Source organism: Natator depressus, chromosome 11 (assembly GCF_965152275.1).
Source record: "Natator depressus isolate rNatDep1 chromosome 11, rNatDep2.hap1, whole genome shotgun sequence".
Taxonomy (NCBI): domain Eukaryota; kingdom Metazoa; phylum Chordata; order Testudines; family Cheloniidae; genus Natator; species Natator depressus.
In genome coordinates, this window is record NC_134244.1 from 31,457,293 (window position 1) to 31,480,725 (window position 23,433).

A 23,433-nucleotide genomic window follows, 5' to 3' on the forward strand; every position below is an offset into this window, starting at 1 on the left:
AGTGTATTAGTCTAGTACTATTTTTAATCAATTTTTTGAAAAGGGAACTTTCTAGCATATGAAGTGGCACTGACCAGATCATGCCTAGATTTGTGAGGCAGATGTCTCTGTAGCATATCCAAGTACAGAGTTCTTCTGCTCTGAAGGTCACTTGGATACTGATTTATAACAGTCTGATAAACCCAGTGATCTTCTTCACTCCAGCCAAAGTTCCTGTAAGCAATCAAATCCAACATAAATTTTAAATGGATTAGATATGAAAATCATAAAATTTGCATTTGATTTCTTTCTCTAAGGCCTCTCCCCGCAATGGGCTCTGAGTGAGCATACTCCTGCACCTGAGTGGAGTCCTGTTAACATCAAAGGAGTTCTGCATTGATACTAGGGTCTTCCTTCATGGAACTCATTGCAGGGTCAGGGAACAGATATATAAATTGTCTTAATTACAGTAAATGGCATTTCTAAACATGGCTGTTTATCATGTCTTTATAACAGTGAACTGTTTTTTTCCTAACTTGGCTTTATAGTAAAAGAGCATAGAACTATATTGTTTTTCCTAAAGTAATTACAATAATATAATATTTTACAAGAGATGGAAAATATGGGGTAAAGAAGGAAGGAGCTCATATCTATCTAGGTTCTTTCATAGCATTCTTTAACAGCGTATCTGTGCACCAATGAGATGATCCTATAGTATACGAGTATGGCTTAAGGCCACACTTAAATTGATTTTATAAACTTCATTCGCCAAAATGGCATGACCAAGGTACAGAGACTCAGAGAGACATAGAAATGTACAACCTTTTAAAATAGGATGACATAGTAATTAAGTCTGCATTCAAGGTCAGATTATGCTTAGCCCCTGTACAGGTGCGCAAAGGATACAAAAATGTTGCCCATACACAGGTCAGGTATGACTAGACTTATAGAGAAAATGGAAAAGGTGCATGCTAGGACAAACACGACAAAATAAATCCATGCTTGTGAATTGTTCTTGGGGAAAACAGAAAATAACAAAACCACATTTTTTTTTTGTCCTGGACTTCGTCCTAGTCCTTCTTTAATGAGTTCAGCCCCTCCCCAACCTTAAGGCTATAAAGAAGAAACACAGTTACATAAAGTAAAATAAAGACAGCAGAGGGTAGTTTGCCAAAACTTTGAGGAGAGCAGTCAGTACTCCTATTTTCTTCCATGTCTCTCCCTAACTGCTGGAAGGTGGTTCCTGTGTATCTGGAGCCATTCTTCAACAGGCTTCACCAGAACCCTGAACTACATTTCTGGCTGCCCTGAAGACCATAATTTCCAGCCGACTGTGTTCACTTGGCCGCATGAAAGAGCAAGACGCTGGCTAGAACCATAAAGGACCAGCTTACCACTACAAAGAGATGGGAATTCCAGCCCTCCTTGCTTTAGGGTTGCCACCTCTGAGGTGCAAAAACCCCACAAGACATCTAGGATGATCCTGAGCCCATAAATCTGGACAGATTTCTCAGGACAGCTCTCTCAGAAAAGGGCTGATCTTGGGAAAACCTAGCCAGGAGGCAACCCTACCTTGTTCCTGGAACTCTGGCCTCATCCCCAGAAACAGTGATAGTTGTATTGATTTTCCCAAACCCTAAACTGCTTCCCTGAAGCCTCTCAGTAAGGATATTTTTCTATTCCACAGGTATTGTTCCTGGAATAGGGTAGTGCTGACCCAAAGGGGTCCCTTCAGGCCCTAAAAGGCCATTACAGAGAGAAAGAAAATAAGATTGAGAGAGAGACAAGATACAGTGCTAACATATGTGAAAGTACTCAAGAAATGACATTGTGTAAAAGATCCCAAGTGAAATATAATTGGTTCAAAAATGTCACTTCTGGCTGTTATTTCCTCTACAATGAGTGTTGTAAAAATATTTTATTTTCATTCACTAAGTCGAGGTGGCTCAGGAAATTTCCACTGGTGAAGAAGAATACAGTTTTTTTTTTAAAGGGCCATACATGTTTATTGCTTGATTTCCGAGGCAGTTAAGAATGCCTGAGTTCATATCTAGTCCCAGTAGGCAAAATTTAACTGAGTATGAAATGAACATATGGTATGAAACTAGCAGACAGATTCTAATTTAAATAAAAAAAGAAAGAAGGGGAGAAAAAGAGAGGTGACACATGAAAGTAATTATGCAGATACAAAGGTGTGAATTGCCAAAAAGGTGTGTGGCTTATCCAAACTCTGGATTAATATGTGCAAAATACAGCATAAGCCTATTATGACTCAAACTCTCATCATCACTCATAAAGTTTTCCCCCTTTTGTTGAGTAGGGGCACCAATGTGACTCAGTAGAAAACATGTGGAACATGGATGCCTTGTAAGGACTGTTTTTTTGTTCTGTGTTTGTACAGCGCCTGGCACACTGGGGTTCTGGTCCATGACTAGGGCCTCTGGATACTACAGTAATACAAATGATAAAAAAAATAAGTATTGATAGAAGTCTCAGCACACCAACTGTTTAGTCACCATTAATCTCTTTATGCCTGTATGCAATTTGTGGCTTGAGTCATACTGAAACACAATTCAAACTCTTTTGGAAGCCAGAATGGTGTTCCAGTACTAACTGGAAGTACATTCTGGCACTTTTTTTTTTTAAAGGACTTGAACACTGATTACAGCTGAACCCAGGCAGCTGAAGGGGCCTTGATCTTACAAGATGCTAAGCAATTTGCCTCCCACTACCCACTCTCACAGAAATTAGACTTATAGGGATGATTGGTTACTGTTTATGGAAGTTTTGCAGATCACATGGCTAAATGTGCAGCCAGATCAGATGTCTTGCATGTTAACAGTGACTATACACACTATTGTACTGAATGGTTTAGGAGTAAGTCTGTGATTTTTAAAGATGGTATGTATTCACTGTCACTCCAACACAAAGAACTATGACATGATGTAAGTGCAAGGGGACCAGTTACCTCACAAATCATCTCTTTCTTCTCCTTAACAAAATTGCTATGCTCATCCAGAACATTTCAGCCCAACTTTCATCTGAGAATAAATATTAGAATGGCAGAGGAAGTATGTGCAGTCAGAGGCCCAAAATTATGGAACAAACCTGTGCAAGACATTAGGCTGAATGAGTGCTGATCTCTTTTCAGCATAGGCTGTAAGACCCACCTATTTAAACAACCAAACTGTAACATAACTCATTACAGAAGGAATCATCCATTAACCATATTGCTATAAGAAAACGGATTAAAGGAGACACATGGACAGCTTGGCTTTCTCGAGATTATGTGGCATATTTTTAATATTGTGAGGTAGTCAAATATTACGGTGGTGAGAGACCTAAAAAAATCCCAAACTAGTTTAACATGGGCCTGGTACTAATTTCATTAAATCATAGAATTGTAGGACCGGAAGGAACCTCGAGAGGTCATCTAGTCCAGTCCCTTGCACTCATGGCAGGACAAGTATTATCTAGATGATCAAATCTCCAACGATGGAGATTCCACAACCTACATAGGCAATTTATTCCAGTGCTTAAGCACCCTTAGCACACATCATGTGCTAAATCTTCTTTCTATGAGGTGGCTCTTACTCTGTGCAATTACTTCAAAAAGAGTACAATTTTTTTTGCCATGTAAGCCTTCACCACATTTCCTGGTCAATGAAGCCATGACCAACTGCCTCATTCTTAGCCTGCACACAGCTTTCCCTTTGTGCATAGGTAGTGTTTGCTAGTTAGCAATCCACTGCTGTCACACAGAGATTGCTGCTGTCTGCACAGTTGTCAGCTATGTTTGGCACTGATGGGTAATGCAGAGATGTCACTGTGTCCTATTTATGGTGTTTTATGTGCAACTGATGGAATGTGATGCTTTAAAAAAATAACACACAATCCCCTCTACCACCCACACCCCCCGATTTTAAGCTCTGGTCCATGAACCACCAATGGGTCAGGGCCCTTGTTGACATCTGTAGAATGAAATATTTTGAGAATCAAGAAGTAGGAATGATGAGCCTGGAAGGGAGTGGTAGATTGAGATGATTTTCTCTTACAAAGTGATCTGCAGCATTAAAACATTTGAGAAGCACTAATCTACTGTACCTTCATTTTATTACATTCACTGACTGACTATCCATGTATACTCACTCATACTTGAGTGATTTATTGTTGCTCATCACTGCTGGATATGTAGTTGTGAGAAGGTATGACAGCCGCCCTCTCGGCCAACATACTGGGGACCAAACCAGGGATCTCCAGAGCTAAAATATAAGCTACTACAGCTTGAGCTAAAGAGCCAGGGTTCTGTAGCAAGGGGCTGTAACAATTCATATCATCTGTGGATCAGCACAGAGGGAACTCATACCATACATTCACCACTGGGTTACAAAGACATCTTTCCTAGCCTCCTTTACAAGTATATTCCATATACACTATGGGAAGTCCAAAATAACCTCTTCCAGGATTTGGCTTTAACAATAAAGGAAGCAATAATGTAACCAAGGTCACCTCACACCTTTCCCAAAGCTTGGCTCCTTATAGGGTTCCTCACTCAAGATTACTCAGCTTCTCCCTGGATTGACTCTCTTGAAAGAACTATGACATGACATAAGTGCAAGGAAACCAATCGCCTCACAAATCATCTTTCTGCTCCGTAACATAATTGCTATGCTATCCAAAACATTTCAGACCAGTTTTCATCGGAGAATAAAGATTAGTCAGTCCCACCCTCCTTATTTTTGGGCAAGATAAATGAGTAACCTGCTTCACTTAGGCAGTAGAACTGACTTAATCCTTTCCCAGGAAGATCAATACCAACAGACAGAATGGAGCATTTCAAGCAAAATCTTAGAGTCTTTTACAATAATGTTATTGTGTTATTTTTGTTCTTTTCACAGTACTAATGATTACCACTGAATGAGAATCAACCTCTCTTTAGGGAAATAACTAAAGTACCAATGCAAAACAAGACTAAAATCGATTATTTAAATCAAGGTATCCTGTCTGTTGATTTAAATAATGACAATCAGTGATTGAAATGGCTTTGATTTAAAATCAGTCCACACTGCATCAGACCACACTGCTGTGGTTAGTGGAGCTATAACAAGCATTCATTGCTAGTGCCTGGGTTCCCTTGCTACTTTTGGTACATGCTTTCTGGTTTGCACCGTGCTTGCAGCTGTTGTTGCACAGTAGCAGCTCAACAGGCAATGACCCATATTATCCAATCTAGCTCTATCCATATCAATCTATGCATAGGTCTTACTCTATTGGGTCTCTGATGATCTCTCAGCACACGGACCTTTGACCTATCACTCCTCTCTGAATCAGTGGTATGGAACATGAAAGATATTTCTGGTGCCTCTGTTGATTTTGCTTTTTCATGCATTTTACGTTCCACTTTTTTTCCTTGCATCCAGCCTTCCTCCTGTGGCAGTGAGCAAGAAGCTAGTCATTTGTGGCTTATTTTTACATTTCTCTTTATGAGGTCATCAAAGCTATTCATGCATTCAGGCAACAACTGACCCAGTACAGTGACCACCATGCACGGATGTCAGAAAACTGAAATACTAAGATTTAACAAAAGTCCAAAACACAGTATCATAGTTTAAGAGATAAAATGTCAGCTTTAACTTTAAGTTCTTTTGTCTCTATTGGGGTTGTTACCCTTTGTCATTTTCAAAATTATATTTTAAATATTTACATATTTTAAAAAAGTGATCAGAATGTATTTAACAAGCAAACATTTTTCATTTATTTCCTTTCTCAAAATCGTTGTAGTGTTATTGCTGTTAAAAGCATCTGCATGGCATTCCAGAGATATTTGGACTGATATGCATTTGTGATTATATAAACAAAACCCCACTAAGTTAAAACTTCAAAATTAAAGTGAAAAAAAGCAACCGGGTTTGCCTTGATTTTCATTTATACTAAGATCACTTTCCATCAATCTAGCAATGTAAAGGGACCTTAAGGCAAGAGAGTACCTTATGGTAAGTATCAGAGTAGCAGCCGTGTTAGTCTGTAGCCACAAAAATAAAAGGAGTACTTGTGGCACCTTAGAGACTAACAAATTTATTTGAGCATAAGCTTTCGTGAGCTACAGCTCACTTCATCGGATGCATTCAGTGGAAAATACAGTGTGGAGATTTATATACACAGAGCACATGAAACAATGGGTGTTACCATACACACTGTAACGAGAGTGATCAGGTAAGGTGAGCTACTACCAGCAGGAAAGCGGGGGATGGGGGAACAACCTTTTGTAGCGATAATCAAGGTGGGCCATTTCCAGCAGTTGACAAGAACGTCTGAGGAACAGCTGGAGAGGGAATAAACATGGGAAATAGTTTTACTTTCTGTAATGACCCATCCACTCCCAGTCTTTATTCAAGCCTAGTTTAATGGTGTCCAGTTTGCAAATTAATTCCAATTCAGTAGTCTCTCCTTGAAGTCTGTTTTTGAAGTTTTTTTGGTGAAGAATTGCCACTTTTAGGTCTGTAATCGAGTGACCAAAGAGATTGAAGTGTTCTCCGACTGGTTTTTGAATGTTGTAATTCTTGACGTCTGATTTGTGTCCATTTATTTTCTTTTATGTAGAGACTGTCCAGTTCGGCCAATGTACATAGCAGACGGGCATTGCTGGCACATGGTCACATAACCACCACCCTATACCGGAAACCTACTGACCGCTATGCCTACCTACATGCCTTCAGCTTTCATCCAGACCACACCACACGATCCGTTGTCTACAGCCAAGCTCTACAATACAACCGCATTTGCTCCAACCCCTCAGACAGAGACAAACACCTACAAGATCTCTATCAAGCGTTCTTACAACTACAATATCCACCTGCTGAAGTTAAGAAACAGATTGACGGAGCCAGAAGAGTACCCAGAAGTCACCTACTACAGGACAGGCCCAACAAAGAAAATAACAGAATGCCACTAGCCATCACCTTCAACCCCCAACTAAAACCTCTCCAACGCATCATCAAGGATCTACAACCGATCCTGAAGGATGACCCATCACTCTCACAGATCTTGGGAGACAGGCCAGTCCTTTCCTACAGACAGCCCCCCAGCCTGAAGCAAATACTCACCAGCAACCACACACCACACAAAAGAACCACTAACCCAGGAACCCGTTGCCAACTGTGTCCACATATCTATTCAGGGGACACCATCATAGGGCCTAATCACATCAGCCACACTTTCAGAGGCTCGTTCACCAGCGCATCTACCAATGTGATGTGTGCCAGCAATGCCCCTCTGCAATGTACATTGGCCAAACTGGACAGTCTCTACGTAAAAGAATAAATGGACACAAATCAAATGTCAAGAATTATAACATTCAAAAACCAGTCAGAGAACACTTCAATCTCTTTGGTCACTCGATTACAGACCTAAAAGTGGCAATTCTTCAACAAAAAAACTTCAAAACCAGACTCCAACGAGAGACTGTTGAATTGGAATTAATTTGCAAACTGGATACAATTAACTTAGCCTTGGTCTACACTAGGAGTTGAGGTCGAATTTAACAGCATTAAATCGATTTAACCCTGCACCCGACCACACAACGAAGCCCTTTTTTCGACTTAAAAGGCTCTTAAAATTGATTTCCTTACTCCACCCCCGACAAGGGGATTAGCGCTGAAATCAGCCTTGCCGGGTCGAATATGGGGTAGTGTGGACGCAATCAGATGGTATTGGCCTCCGGGAGATATGCCAGAGTGCTCCATTGTGACCGCTCTGGACAGCACTCTCAACTCAGATGCACTGGCCAGGTAGACAGGAAAAGGCCCGCGAACTTTTGAATTTCAATTTCCTGTTTGGCCAGCGTGGCAAGCTGCAGGTGAGTGCAGAGCTCATCAGCAGAAATGAACATGCAGAGCTTATCAGCAGCGGTGACCATGGTGGAGTCCCAGAATTGCAAAAGAGCTCCAGCATGGACCGAACAGGAGGTACGGGATCTGATCGCTGTATGGGGAGAGGAATCCATGCTCTCAGAACTCAGTTCCAGTTTTTGAAATGCCAAAACATTTGTCAAAATCTCCCAGGGCATGAAGGACAGAGGCCATAACAGGGACCCGAAGCAGTGCCACGTGAAACTTAAGGAGCTGAGGCAAGCCTACCAGAAAACCAGAGACACAAACGGCCGCTCCGGGTCAAAACCCCTAACCTGCAGCTTTTATGATGAGCTGCATGCCATTTTAGGGGGTTCAGCCACCACTACCCCAGCCGTGTTGTTTAACTCCTTCAATGGAGATGGAGGCAACAGGGAAGCAGGTTTTGAGGACGAGGAAGATGATGATGATGAAGTTGTAGATAGCTCACAGCAAGCAAGTGGAGAAACCGGTTTTCCTGAAAGCCAGGAACTTTCTCACCCTGGACCTGGAGCCAGTACCCCCCGAACCCACCCAAGGCTGCCTCCTGGACCTGCTAGGCGGAGAAGGGACCTCTGGGGAGCGTACCTTTTAAAATAGTATACATGGTTTAAAAGCAAGCTTATTTTTACCAGCTTAGGTTAAAACTTCCCCAAGGTACTATCTATTTTACCTTTTGTCCCTGGACCTTATTGCTGCCACCACCAAGCGTCTAACAAATATAACAGGGAAAGAGCCCACTTGGAAATGTCTTTCCCCTCCCAAAATGCCCCCAAGCCCTACACCCCCTTTCCTGGGGAAGGCTTGATAAAAATCCTCACCAATTTGCATAGGTGAACACAGACCCAAACCCTTGGATCTTAAGAACAATGAAAAAGCAATCAGGGTCTTAAAAGAAGAATTTTAATGAAAGAAAAAGTAAAAGAATCACCTCTGTAAAATCAGGATGGTAAATACCTTACAGGGTAATCCGATTCAAAACATAGAGAATCCCTCTAGGCTAAACCGTAAGTTACAAAAAGACACAAAAACAGGAATATACATTCCATTCAGCACAACTTATTTTATCAGCCATTTAAACAAAACAGAATCTACCGCATATCTAACTAGATTGCTTATTAACCCTTTACAGGTTAATAAGCAAAAGACAACACAGACAGAGAGAACCCTTTGTTTCCCGCCCCCCCGCCCCCAGCTTTGAAAGTATCTTGTCTCCTCATTGGTCATTTTGGTCAGGTGCCAGCGAGGTTGTCTTAGCTTCTTAACCCTTTACAGGTGAAAGCGTTTTTCCTTTGGCCAGGAGGGATTTAAAGGTGTTTACCCTTCCCTTTATATTTATGACAGACACTTTACCACTCCAAGCCGGTAGCACGTACTTGGGAATCATTGTAGAAAAAGGTATTGCAGTGTATGTTTGCTGGCGTTCAAACAACATCCGTTCTTTATCTCTCTGTGTTATCCTCAGGAGAGTGATATCATTCATGGTCACCTGGTTGCAATAGGGTGCTTTTCTTAAGGGGACATTCAGAGGTGCCCGTTCCTGCTGGGCTGTTTGCCTGTGGCTCAACAGAAATGTTCCCCGCTGTTAGCCATGGGGAGGGGTGAGGGGCTACCCATGTGGTGGGGGGAGGCAAAATGTGACCTTGGAATGAAAGCACATGTGCTTTGTATGTAATGTTAACAGCAAGGTTTACCGTGAAAGAGTGTACCCATTGTTCTATAAAATGTGTCTTTTTAAATACCATTGTCCCTTTTTCTTCTCCACCAGCTGCATGTGTTTCAAGGATCACAGTATCTTCTCCTTCCCAGAGGCTAGCAAAAATTAGAAGGCGAAAAAAAAGTAGTCTCAATGAAATGTTCTCTGATGTCATGCTGTCCTCCCACACTGACAGAGCACAGACAAATGCGTGGAGGCAGACAATGTCAGAATGCAGGAAAGCACAACATGAACGCGAGGAGAGGTGGCGGGCTGAAGAGAGGGCTGAAGCTGAAAGGTGGCGGCAACATGATGAGAGGAGGCAGGATTCAATGCTGAGGCTGCTGGAAGATCAAACTAATGTGCTCCAGCATATGGTTGAGCTGCAGGAAAGGCAGCAGGAGCACAGACTGCCGCTACAGCCCCTGTGTAACCAACTGCCCTGCTCCCCAAGTTCCATAGCCTCCTCAGCCAGACACCCAAGAACGCGGTGAGGGGGCCTTCGGCCACCCAGCCACTCCACCCCAGAGGATTGCCCAAGCAACAGAAGGCTGGCATTCAATAAGTTTTAAAGTTTTAAACTTTTAAAGTGCTGTGCGGCCTTGTCCTTCCCTCCTTCCTCCCGGTGCTTCTCTCCTCCACCACCCCTCCCGGGCTACCTTGGCAGTTGTCCCCCTATTTGTGTGATGAATTACTAAAGAATGCATGAATGTGAAGCAACAATGACTTTATTGCCTCTGCAAGCTGTGATCAAAGGGAGGAGGGGAGGGTGGTTAACTTACAGGGAAGTAGAGTGAACCAAGGGGCGGGGAGTTTCATCAAGGAGAAACAAACAGAACTTTCACACCGTAGCCTGGCCAGTCATGAAACTGGTTTTCAAAGCTTCTCTGATGCGCACTGCGCCCGCCTGTGCTCTTCTAACCGCGCTGGTGTCTGGCTGCATGTAACCTGCAGCCAGGCGATTTGCCTCAACCTCCCACCCCGCCATAAATGTCTCCCCCTTACTCTCACAGATATTGTGGAGCACACAGCAAGCAGTAATAATAGTGGGAATATTGGTTTTGCTGAGGTCTAACAGAGTCAGTAAACTGCACCAGCACACTTTTAAACGTCCAAATGCATATTCTACCACCATTCAGCACTTGCTCAGCCTATAATTGAACAGCTCCTGATTACTGTCCAGGCTGCCTGTGTACGGCTTCATGAGCCATGGCATTAAGGGGTAGGCTGGGTCCCCAAGGATAACTATTGGCATCTCAACATACCCAATGGTTATTTTCTGGTCTGGGAAGGAAGTCCCTTACTGCAGCTTTTGAAACAGACCAGAGTTCCTGAAGATGAGAGCGTCATGTACCTTTCCCGGCCATCCCACGTTGATGTTGGTGAAATGTCCCTTGTGATCCACCAGTGCTTGCAGCACCATTGAAAAGTACCCCTTGCAGTTTATATACTCGCTGGCTTAGTGCTCCGGTGCCAAGATAGGGATATGGATTCCATCGATGGCCCCACCACAGTTAGGGAATCCTATTGCAGCAAAGCCATCCACTATGACCTGCACATTTCCCAGGGTCACTACCCTTGATATCAACAGATCTTTGATTGTGTTGGCTAGTTGCATCACAGCAGCCCCCACAGTAGATTTGCCCACTCCAAATTGATTCCCGATTGACCAGTAGCTGTCTGGCATTGCAAGCTTCCACAGGGCTATTGCCACTCGCTTGTGAACTGTGAGGGCTGCTCTCATCTTGGTATTCATGTGCTTCAGGGCAGGGGAAAGCAAATCACAAAAGTTCCATGAAAGTGCCCTTACACATGCGAAAGTTTTGCAGCCACGGGCAATCGTCCCAGACCTGCCACACTATGCAGTCCCACCACTCTGTGCTTGTTTCCCAGGCCCAGAATTGGTGTTCCACTACATGAGCCTGCCCCATTAGCACCATGATGCCCGCATTGCCAGGGCCTGTGCTTTGAGAGAAGTCTGTGTCCATGTACTCATCACTCTCATCACCGCGCTGACGTCGCCTACTCGCCCGGTTTCGCTTTGCCAGGTTCTGGTGCTGCATATACTGCTGGATAATGCACGTGGTGTTTAATGTGCTCCTAATTGCCAAAGTGATCTGAGCGGGCTCCATGCTTGCTGTGGTATGGCGTCTGCACAGAAAAAAGGTGCGGAACGATTGTCTGCTGTTGCTCTGACGGAGGGAGGGGCGACTGACGAGATGGCTTACAGGGTTGGCTTACAGGGAATTAAAATCAACAAAGGGGGTGGCTTTTCATCAAGGAGAAACAAAAGCAACTGTCACACAGAATGTCCCGCTCAAGGTTTGAACTGAAAACCCTGGGTTTAGCAGGCCAATGGTCAACCCACTAAGATATCCCTCCCTCTGGTATTTCAGGCAGGACTGAATCTCCATTAAAGTTTGCAAGGTGCCCCGACAGACCTCACCAAAATGATTGTTGGCTGTTGATTTCACGGAGGTGGGAGCAAATGAATACAAAACAAATCTGGTCTATTTCTTGTTTTGATCCACTCCATCTATCTTTTACATCTTTGGCTGGCAGCAGACGGTGCAACAGGACTGCTAGCCATCCTCATCTCCTGCCTGCCCGGCAGAAGATGGTGCAATAGGACTGCTAGCCATCCTCATCTCCTGCCTGCTCACCATAAGATGATACAATAGGACTGCCTGCAGGACTAAAGAGAATGACCTGGTCGAGTCACTCCTAATTTAGTCCCTGCATCCATGTCTGCCCAAGCGCTCCTGACCGACCTTACCAAGGCGCCATGAGCACCTCGGACACGGTGAGGATGGTTTTCAGGCCTATTGCACCCTCTGCTGCCACAAGGCAATGGGTTGCTGCTGCTGTGTAGCAATGCAGTACCGCGTCTGCCAGCACCCAGGAGATGTATGGTGACAGTGAGCTGAGCGGGCTCCATGCTTGCCGTGGTATGGCGTCTGCACAGGTAACTCAGGAAAAAAGGTGCAAAATGATTGTCTGCCATTGCTTTCACAGAGGGAGGAAGGGCCTGACGACATGTACCCAGCACCACCTGTGACAATTTTTTTTCCCCATCAGGCATTGGGATCTTAACCCAGAATTCCAATGGGCAGCGGAGACTGCGGGACATGTGGGATAGCTACCCACAGTGCAACACGCCAGAAGTCGATGCTAGCCTCGGTACTGTGGAAGCACTCCGCCGAGTTAATGCGCTTAATGCACTTAGAGCATTTTGTGTGGGGACACACACAATCAACTATATAAAAACGATTTCTAAAAAAACGACTTCTATAAATTCGACCTAATTTCGTAGTGTAGACATACCCTTAGGCTTGAATAAAGACTGGGAGTGGATGGGTCATTACACAAAGTAAAACTATTTCCTCGTGTTTATTCCCTCCCCCGCTGTTCCTCAGACGTTCTTGTCAACTGCTGGAAATGGCCCACCTTGATTATGACTGCAAAAGGATAACCTTACCTGATCACTCTCGTTACAGTATGTATGGTAACACCCATAGTTTCATGTTCTCTGTGTATATAAATCTCCGCACTGTATTTTCCACTGAATGCATCCAATGAAGTGAGCTGTAGCTCACGAAAGCTTATGCTCAAATAAATTTGTTAGTCTCTAAGGTGCCACAAGTCCTCCTTTTCTTTTTATGGTAAGTACCGTACTCTCATTTTAACAAGGGAAGCTTAATTTACAATTCATTGGAATGAGGAAAGGACAACATATATGCAGATCTGTTGTCCCCCTGCTTATCAGAACTGTAAAGTGACCCTTGAAGGCAGAATGGAAATACAAATTGAAAGGATGGTTCTTTTTTGCCTTGCACCTTGTGTAGCAATTAACACTTCTGACAAGTAAATACGAAACTGGTATAAAACCACCACCATTAAGGTAAGTGAGATTTCTGCTTGGTAGCATTTTATATCCACTGTTTTGAAGATATAATTGACTACATAAGGTGCAAGGCAACCAGGAATTAAGAGGAAAATATTTTGTATATAGTGTTACTTATTACTTAAGTGTCATATGGAGATGCATTAATAAGAATAAAGATAATATTCCAAATAGAATTTTTAAAAATAGCATGTAATGTGACAGATGGCTGTTTAGTTTTCTTACACTCCATTAGAGATTAAAAACAACATTTTCATATCAGAAAAAAAGAAAAAAATAATCTGTTATGACAACTTTGATATATTTGCATTCAAAGATCACCCACAGTAAATTAAGACTAATGCTTCCCTAACAGAGGAAGTGCCAAGAGTTATAAGGGGTTTTTGAATCAAAATACTAGAAAGTAATACATCTTGCTTCACATAAAGTGCATTTAATGCCATAAAATTCTAACACTTATATATTGTGTGACAGTATTAATTAGGTGCAGATTTAGTGTCAACATTAAAATGTAATTCAGATACACATGAAATGACAGTATAATGTATAAATGTCCATCTCAGAACATGTGTTCCATGAACAGATATCACTGACCTCAAGTCCATTTTTGCCCCCTCATTGAATTTAATGGATTTATATTTCAATACATCTTTCAAACAACCCATGATTATGCAGATTGCTCCCTCCCACCAGTACTTGAAAGATAAAACTAAAAGCTAAACGGTATGTTTACTACTAATTATGTATATACAATATTAGTATGATGCCCTCAACTGTGGCCAGTCGAGCTGGTGCAACAGACCTCAGTAGACTAAGCATGTTTGATAAGGATGATTCATATTATATTTAATGTTATGCAAGGACCTAAAACAAACACCAGAAATTCTAATGCACTGAAAACCACTGATTTGATTACTCCACTGTTTTCTTGAAGAAATCCCAAAAAGCAGAAACTCAGTTAGTCTGCAACACAGAGAAGTTTGTGTGTTCAGGATATACTCACCTAAATGATAAAAACAAAATTAAGCAATTTTTAGCCAGTCAGGAATGTCAGTGAAGTTTTGGCAAAACAGACAAATGGGCTTCTATGACCCAAGATGCTAAAATATATCCATATTAGATTAGGCTTCCTGATAAATTCCCTTTTTTATCATCTCTACCAATGAACACCCAAATGTGCTACCTATAACCATTAAAAGAAACCCAACAAAAAGCATGGTACTGTTTAATACAATAGTTTCCCTTACCATGGAAACAACTTCATTGTACAAGCAGCCCTTGAGGAGCCAATCACTGAAGTAAGGGAAGATCATTATTTCTGACTAATGTAACTGAGTGGCCACTATCTCCAGAATCTTCATAAAGACCCTGATGGTGGCAGAGATTCTGAAAGGGAGCACTCAATATTGAAAGTGCCAACTACAATATAAAGAAATCTCATGAGATTGATGCTTTGTGATGTTAATGTATACATTTTGTAGGTAGAGGGCCACAAAGTAGTCTCTTGGATCTAGAGATGGAATTATAGCTGCAATAATTACCATTCTGAACATGAGTTTTGAAGAAAACATTCAGCAATTTGAGATCCAAGATGGGCCTCCATCCACCCTTTTTGCGGTGAACCAGAAAGTACCTGGAATAGAACCCCTTCCCTCTGTGTTGGGCAGGAACCGTGTCTATGGTTCTTATGTGGAGAAAGGAGAGGACTTCTTGTCTCAATAGATGTTCACAACATTGGTCCCTGAAAAGGAATAGGGAAGAGGGTTTGGGTGGAGGAATAAAGGTGTAATGGGTGGAATAGCCTGATATTATGACCTCCAATACCCATCTGTTGGAAGTAATCTCCACCCATGAGGTTTAGAAATGGGAGAGAAAATCCATAAAGGTTGGGAGGCCCAGCTTTAGATCCTGAAGGTGAACAGTTTTTGACCATGAACGAATACATCAAAATTGTCTAAACATTAATTAGGAAAGATGACTAGTAGTAGTAGAAGTAGTGGATGGTTCGCTCTTCTGGAGCCTAGGTCTCTTCTTAGACGCTTCTGAAGACCTACGCTAGACAAGGAATTGGACTGTGATCTCTCAGCCATCTTTGACCATCTGAATCTTTTTATTTGCAGGTGTGTAGATACCAAGGGACCAGAGCGTTGTTCTTGAATTCTCGACAGTGTGCAAAATTCATCCAAGGACTCACTGAAAAGCTTGAGCCTCTCAAAAGGAAGGCTCTCAGTGTGTTCTGGACCTCCCTCAGGAATCCCAAGGATTGGGGCCAAGAGGCACTATGCATGACAATCACTGTAGAAACAGAGCAAGCTACTCTGTTCGCTACATCAAAGTCCTCACTAGTAAATGGCCCTCAATGATAATTGCCTGAAATTGCTTCAAAAAAGTTTGAGAAGGATATAGTCAACAAAAGACTTATATTTGTTGTAGTTTGTGCAATTATACTTGGCCATAAAAACTTGGTAGTTGCTGATCCTAAATTGCAATGTCATAGAAGAGTACCGTTTGCAACCAAAGAGATCCATGTGGTTTTCGTCCTTATCATATAGGATTGCTTTTATTGTGTTGCCTGCCATGCTCATTCGCAGCATCAATGAACAAAAATTGTTGGGTGAACAAAAATTCAGAGCCCTTAGTTGGAACATAATACTTTTTGTCTGCTCTTCTATATGTTGAAGGTGATCGGGGTCTGCCAGATTGTTTTGGCAGGTTCAAATAGATTCTCATTCAGACAAGGTTACCTGACCAGACATTGCAGTGTGAAGAATGTCCAAAAGTTTATGTTAAGTCTTGCAACCCTCCTCTAAGAGAATCTGGAGCTAGTCATCCTCTTCATCAGCTCCTGGAACTGTTTAAAAGAATACACATAAGCGGGCTGAGGGAGTATCACTGCTTCATCAGATGATGAGGAGGAAGATATGTTAGTTTGTGGTGTCATGTTCTCATCAGTCCTTGCTCTCGTTCCTCAAAAGACTCCTTGTGAAATGGAAGTAGGTTGGCAGGAACATGGGATTGCTGACTGCTGTCTGTGGCACTCCCCCTGGGCGTAACTGGGTGCTCTGGAAAATTGTTGCTGATAGGCAGCCCATGCCTTGAAGCATTTCTTTCAGAAAAAAATGTCAAGAGAGGCAGCTTTGGGTTGGTAATCGAGCAAGCCTCATACTGAAATCTGAGAGTCAGAAGAAGGTGTCACAGATATAGAATTTTCCTGCAATATCGTTGGGAGATCCTAATATAGTAAGTTTATATATCACTGTGGGCCAGGGATTGTATGTAATTCCATGCGGGAGGGTGATCACAGCCCTCCAGGAACTAAGAACGTTAGGGGGTGATTAGGCAGATTCACTCAGGTTGTAACATCTCTCGAGTGGTTTCGCCATCTGGAGAGGCTCACATATACTGGTTCAAACTGGATTCTCTGGAGACCACAAAAAGAAAGGTCTCTTGGATAAATAGCCAGTCTTTAAATTGACTCAGGGCTTTCTTTTTGATACAGCAAATGGATAGAACCTAATGTCCCAAGGGAGGGCCCCCACCCGTAGTCCTTCCAACCTTACCCTGACAACTGACAGAGCCAGAGACTGGAGTTGGGGTGACCTTTGATAAGCTTTTTAGCATGAGTGTAGGTTCTTTAATTCTTTTGAATATGTTTTCTCTGTAATGCTTTCACCTTAAGAATAAACATGCTTACTTATAAGGACTGTGTGGTAACTTATTACAGTGGACAATTATGCTCTTTATAGCCCCTGAAGAGAGAGCAAAGCACAGACGCTGGTCTGTTTAGGTGGTCTGGCTTGCTGGAAATGATAGTATAGGCAGGGAATGGAGCAGCCTGGAAAAACCCATCAGGAAGGAGAGAGAGGTGACAGTTGGCAGCTGGAAGCCTAAAAGTAGGTGCCTTTTCTGGACCACAGAAGAGAAAAAATACATGTGCAGTTGCCCTGAACTGTGTAAGTAAGAAGATAAGAATGGCCATATTGGGTCAGACCAATGGTCCATTTAGCCCAGTATCCTGTCTTCCGACAGTGGCCCTTGCCAGATGCTTCAGAGAGAATGAACACAACCGGGCAATTATTGCAGTAGCTGGCAGTCAGAGGCTTGTATCCTCTTCATGGACAGGGGTTGTGATGACGGAAGTTGTCTGTCTCTTTTCATGAGTACCAGAGAGCTAGATGGTACCAAAGAAAGATGTGGTATTGGTTATGTACAAGGTTCTCGTACAGAATCATTCAGTGCCCATTAGTTGAAGGTACTCGGGTTCATCTGAGACAAACAAGTCTCTGGAGAATCTAAACTCCTGTGGTGCTCGGTGGATCTGAGCTGAAACCTAGCGAGGCTCTGTGGTGGTAGGCAGTGGCACTGAGGATGACCTTTGCTTCTATGGTACGGATCTATCACCTTGTAATGCAGATTGAATACCTGCGGTAACATGGGAGGAGAACCCACAGTCAGTGCCAACCTCTTTGAAGCAGAGTTCTTGGGATCACTAATATCTTGATAGTTTCAGAGAGGTACTGAAGCTGACTTTGGTACTAAGGAATACTGGGTACCATGTGGCTCAGAAGATCCTGGCCTTAGCTGAAGAATCCTCAGTTCAAGGGAACCTGGTGGGATGTGAGGTCTCCAGAACAGTAGGTCTTTGTGGTGACCTAGGTTTCTTGACACCAACTTTTCTTTGAGGAGACCTGGAACTCTTCTCCAAAGTCTTGGTGTTGTACACTGTGGTTATGTCCCGCAAAAATATAGCAGGTGAGCATACTGAGGAGGTTGATAGCATACTGTGCTCACTGGAGGAGAGCTGTACAGGGGTGGTTGTGGGGTGTCTGGACCCATATTGGAGGCAGGTTGAAGGGAGAGCTCCATCATGAGAAGTCTAATCTTAATCTCCCTATTTTTTCTAGACCCAGTCTTAAACCCCAAACAGATTTTATGCTCATGGGACATGAGTGTCCCCTAAGCAGTGGATACAGTAAGAGTGATAGTCACTAAGTGGAATAGAATCCCAGCAAGTGAGGCAATGTTTAAATCTCAAGCATTTAGGCATATCCTGAGGATAAAAACTCCCAAAGGGGAAAAGCTCCCTTGGGGAAGGAGGGAAAGATCTGACAAAGAAATCTCCACAAACAAAACTAAAAGTTACTGAAAACTAAAGATAACAAAACCTAACAATAAATGAAGACTAAAGCTATCCTTAAAGGGTAATCGAGCTAGAAGAAGGTAATACAATACCCTCCTCTCAGGCAGAGGCGATTGAGAAGGAACTGAGGGCATTTTGTCCAAAATTCATAGGGCATGAGGATAGCTAGGGCACATGTATGGACCAACAGGCACCGCTACCAAAAGTCTCTCTGATCAAAGACCATGCACACCTGAAGTGGAAGACCCAAAGGTACATTACTTGAAGAAGAATGGGGAACTATTGTTCTCATTCACCCGGTGGATGAAGACCAGTGACTAAAAGTTGCTTTTCTTCCTCCCTAGCTTTCATGTAACAAGAGAATTTTCTAGTGTACCATTAAATTAAAAATGGCTATGTGGAAACAGTGGCAAAGATCCCTAGTTATGACTATAGCATGGTTGCAATAGTATATTAAAGAAGAACACTAGAGCGAGACAAAACAGTTGTTTACAAACCTTCAGAATAACTCTTTGTCCTTGATCTTTTTGTTTCACTTTTTCTCAGACACTGTTTTTCATCACATGAATGTTTGAGGCTACTTTGGGTGTGAATATCCATATTCATACACAAATTTGAGTGTCTGCATAAGAATACCACAGGAAGTGACCTCCCCTGCTTATAATACTCTAGCCATTATGTCTGGGAGTAGAAACAGTACCATCTGAAGTTAGTGACCAATAGTTCATGTTGTAATTGAGGTAAATACTTTGCAAAACTAGAGGCTATAAGAGTTTCTATTACAGTGTTTGCAAATTATCTGCAATTCTGCAAATATATTTGTAATTATTCAAAGAGTAAAAAGGGCTACATTAATCAGAAAGTTGTTTGCTACAATTAGTTTGCCCAGCTCTAATAGACACAAAGTGTTCCCACCATGATAGCTGGTAATCGTGTTTGGTAGCTTATTGCTAGGGTTCAAATTGTTGTCATATGATGGAGATAAAGGAAGCTTTTTGTACCTTCCCAGAGGTACTTGTTCACATTTTCCTGCATTTGTAGGCTACTATAATTGACTAATTTGACTATTTATAGTGCTAAAGCTGACAATTTTGCATGGGATACAAGAGGAGAAAAAAAACCCAAGATTCATCTTCATTCTTGGTAAAGAAAGATTTTAAGACCTGCCAATTTTATTTATTTTAAATAAAATCACTCTCAGATTCTATTGTTAGAAGGGAACATTATGATCATCTAGTCTGACCATCTACATAGCTGGCCATAGAACCACACACAATAATATCTCCATCAATCTCATAACTCTAAATATATCTTTCAGAAAAATATCCAGTCTTGATTTCAATATTTCAAGTGACAAGAATCCACCATGTCTCTAGGCAAATTGTTCCAATGACAAGTTACTCTCACTGATGAATCTCCACCTTCATGAGGAGAGAGATGGAGAAGTTCTTTAGGACTCCAAAAAGGGATCTGGAGGACCTTCCTGATCCACTTATGACTTTCAACTGCCAGTTTCATAGCTCCATGCCAAGGTTCACCAGTTTCTCATAGACAAACAGTCAGAGAAAGTGTGATTCAGCCTCTGGGGATTCATACTTTTCCCTTCATATACACTAGGGGTGTTGCACATAGCCAGGCAAAATATCCTGGAACATATAGTTTTAGTTTAGCTTCTGTAAATATCCAACATATCATCTAAAATGTGAGAGTTTGAATACACTACAAATAATATTTAAACAGATACCACACCTCTCCAGATGCCAAGAGATGTCAGACTTTCACCACGGTGAAAACATGGCCCAAATTATAAATGTGGCACTTGCTTTCATACATATCTTTCCTCCACAGAAGTGTCTATAACCATTATTTGGTTTCAGAATTGAAACATGGCAATTGTCCTATACATAATAACTCCTCTCAGGCAGCTGCTTCCTCTGAAGCAGGTTTACCAAGAGTTAATCCCTAGCTTTATATCTTCTAAAGAATATAAACAACTCATAAGGGAAGTTACCCTCTTCAACTCATAATCCCCAGATATCCTTTACAATAGCCACAACAATGTAAACTGCATGCGCTGTTGAATCTGCACAGACAGACAGACAGACTGCAATACCACTGAATGAGATGTCAACTTCCCCAGCATGTCAACCATATGATTGCTGATTGTTGTACCAGACACATGCAACTAATGTGCTTATACAGAGGGGCTAGATTTACTTGATATACTGTGATATTTTATTCATTTGAAAGGACACTGCACAGTATGCACATTTTGAATATACAAATAAGTAGTTTAATACTCAATTCCTCTTTCAATTATTTAGATAATTTAGACATTTGCCTGTATCCTTAGAAGTTGAGGTTTAAAAGGTGTTTACAGACTCAGCAGTCGGATTGTGGCATATTTCAGGATTTTCTATAACAAAATAGATGTCCCAGCAGCAGTAAAGAGGGGGATTTAATTGAATAAAACTCCATAATCCAGCATCTCAAATTAAAAATGCTACCTACCAATAGCAGCCTCAATTTCATAATTTGCTGTTTCCTCAACTATGCAGTTTGGTAGTTTTCATTATCTGTAATATTTACTTATTTTTTCATTTCTTAAATAAGAAACAAAACACTCATTTATTCAAACTCTACCAAGATAAGGAATAACAGCCACCTCACCATCTGAGCCTGACTTTTACTCTTATAAATCTCTTTCATCCATCCACTGACAGGGAGATTTTACCCTTTCCTTGGAGTTAGTGAATAACTAAATATAAGATGCACACACACACACTTATATGAAAAAAGGGGGAACACACATAATTCTGAACTATGTTTGGAACAGCTATCTACATTTTAAGACTCCATAATTCTATTTCAGGGTTCTCAAAGTCAGATGAGAGTAAACTGAGGGCTTCTCTACACATCAGACCATGGCAAGCTGGGGTGTGGGTGAACACTAGCCTGCCAAGCTCTAACTGTTTATGTGCACCCTGCTGAAACAGGACTAGCTCAAAGCACTCTAATGAACTATTAATGTGCATCAGCAGGGTGCACATGAGCAGTTAGAGTATGGCACGCTAGTGCAGGGTAGATTCACACACCAGCTTGCCACAGTCTAATTGTTCATGTAGACAAACCCTTTACAAAGTACTCTATAGTTATCAGAATTTTGAAACAAAATTATAGCTTGTAATTAAACATTTGGTCTCTACTATCCCTAAAATAAAATAATATTTCTAAAAAAAGTTATACAGTACCAATGTTGCCAATTCTTGCCATTTTTGTTGTTACTATTTTTACCATCTGTAGCCCGTACAAGTTTTAGACATGGACCAGGACTCCACTGTGCTAGGTGCTCTACCAAAACAAAACAAAAACAGTCTTAAAGCCCTCCCTCTTGGGGGCAGCTGATTCTCATTTTTTAATGGTCCCTTTAAAATAGCTCCAAACTAGCTTTTATAATATGTCTTCATGGTAATCTATTGCTGCACTTCATGAAAAGATTAGGACTCTGCTGTACACGTGTGTTTATATTTTAGATTTCCCTAAGGAAGGAAGTGCAAATGTTTTTTCCTAATGTGAAGTAATTACCATACAAAAATAATGTTCAAAGAAATTTCTATCCATATAATGACAAAGTCAGTGGAGATAACATTTGCTATACGTCATACTGTTGGTTCATTAATCCATAAAGAATTTTGCTTATTATTTCAGTAAGTTCTTTTGAAAAGAGTTGCAATTCTCTCTGCTGTGCAAATAGTTATTGACTATTTAATCCCATAGAACTGGATAATGAGTCAACTATGTATTGTACTCAACAAAAGAAATAATTCTCCTGCTAAAAGGAACTACAGTCTCTGGAGATAACAGAACACAGAACAGTTTGTTATCCTGCCCTCAAAAAATGAATCAAAACAGATTTTATTACCTGGATATTACGTTTAACTGTTGATCAATCTCTTGAAGTTTAGACCAATATTCATCTGCAAATTTATGGAATTCATTAAGGACTGAAGACTTCAGATCGGGGTATGGGCATTCCAAGGCCAGTAACTGTGTAGGAACTTCATGAAAAAGGCCAGTTTTCTCTTCAAAAGAGTATATTAGTACCTGAAAGAAAAAAAATCAGTTATCAGCAGTCTAATACATTTTTTATGTTGTGGAGTAACTCAATTAATTTGGAAATGTGACCATTCTCTTACTTTATTCTTACAGTCTTCAAGCTCTTTTTCCAAAGCCAATTTTTCTTGATTAAGTAATTCCAAAATTGTTTTCTGTTGTTTCTTCACAAAGTCTACCTAGTTTTATGAAATATTAACAGTTAAGACTGATATTTTTCATATCAAAACTGTCATTTAGAAGCAAAGCCTAATTTTCTTCTACCATACACCAGTTTTACACAAGTGTAACTTCCCCAGAATTAATCCAGATTTACACTGATGTAAGTGAGGGGATAATCAGATGCACGGAGGTTGATCATGGCCTTAAAAATTAATAGCTACAATATTTTCAGATAGTATATGCATCTTAAGGTTACATTTCACACTTCTTTTAAAAGGCTGTGAAACTTTTGTTTCCCTCCCTCAAAAAAATAATAAGCAAAAGAAAATATTATAAAATTCAAAACACCAACAAACTGTAGAAGTGAAGTTACCAACCTGCTCTAACACCTTGACTGGAATGAACTCATATTCCATGCAGGATTTCTGTGAAGGGTAGCACTGAATTTCAGACAGCCTGCCTTTCAAATCCTCTCTCAGTTGCCAGATGGGATCTACTGTATTTGTTTGATATGTATCCAGTTCCTTTGATAATTTATGTGCTATAGATAGTT

General features: G+C 41.4%; 1 protein-coding gene across 2 annotated transcripts in view; it reads right to left on the minus strand.

Annotated features, from left to right (window-relative positions):
* The window catches only part of CCDC148 (coiled-coil domain containing 148), a 151,580-nt gene that overhangs the window by 61,605 nt on the left and 66,542 nt on the right, over positions 1 to 23,433 (minus strand). For both annotated transcript variants that reach the window (XM_074966824.1, XM_074966825.1), the window contains exons 6-9: positions 23,258 to 23,421; positions 22,802 to 22,897; positions 22,528 to 22,709; positions 75 to 213 (exon numbers count right to left, since the gene is read on the minus strand). In XM_074966824.1, the coding sequence (XP_074822925.1) occupies positions 75 to 213; positions 22,528 to 22,709; positions 22,802 to 22,897; positions 23,258 to 23,421 (581 nt within the window). The remainder of the gene's footprint in view (positions 1 to 74; positions 214 to 22,527; positions 22,710 to 22,801; positions 22,898 to 23,257; positions 23,422 to 23,433) is intronic.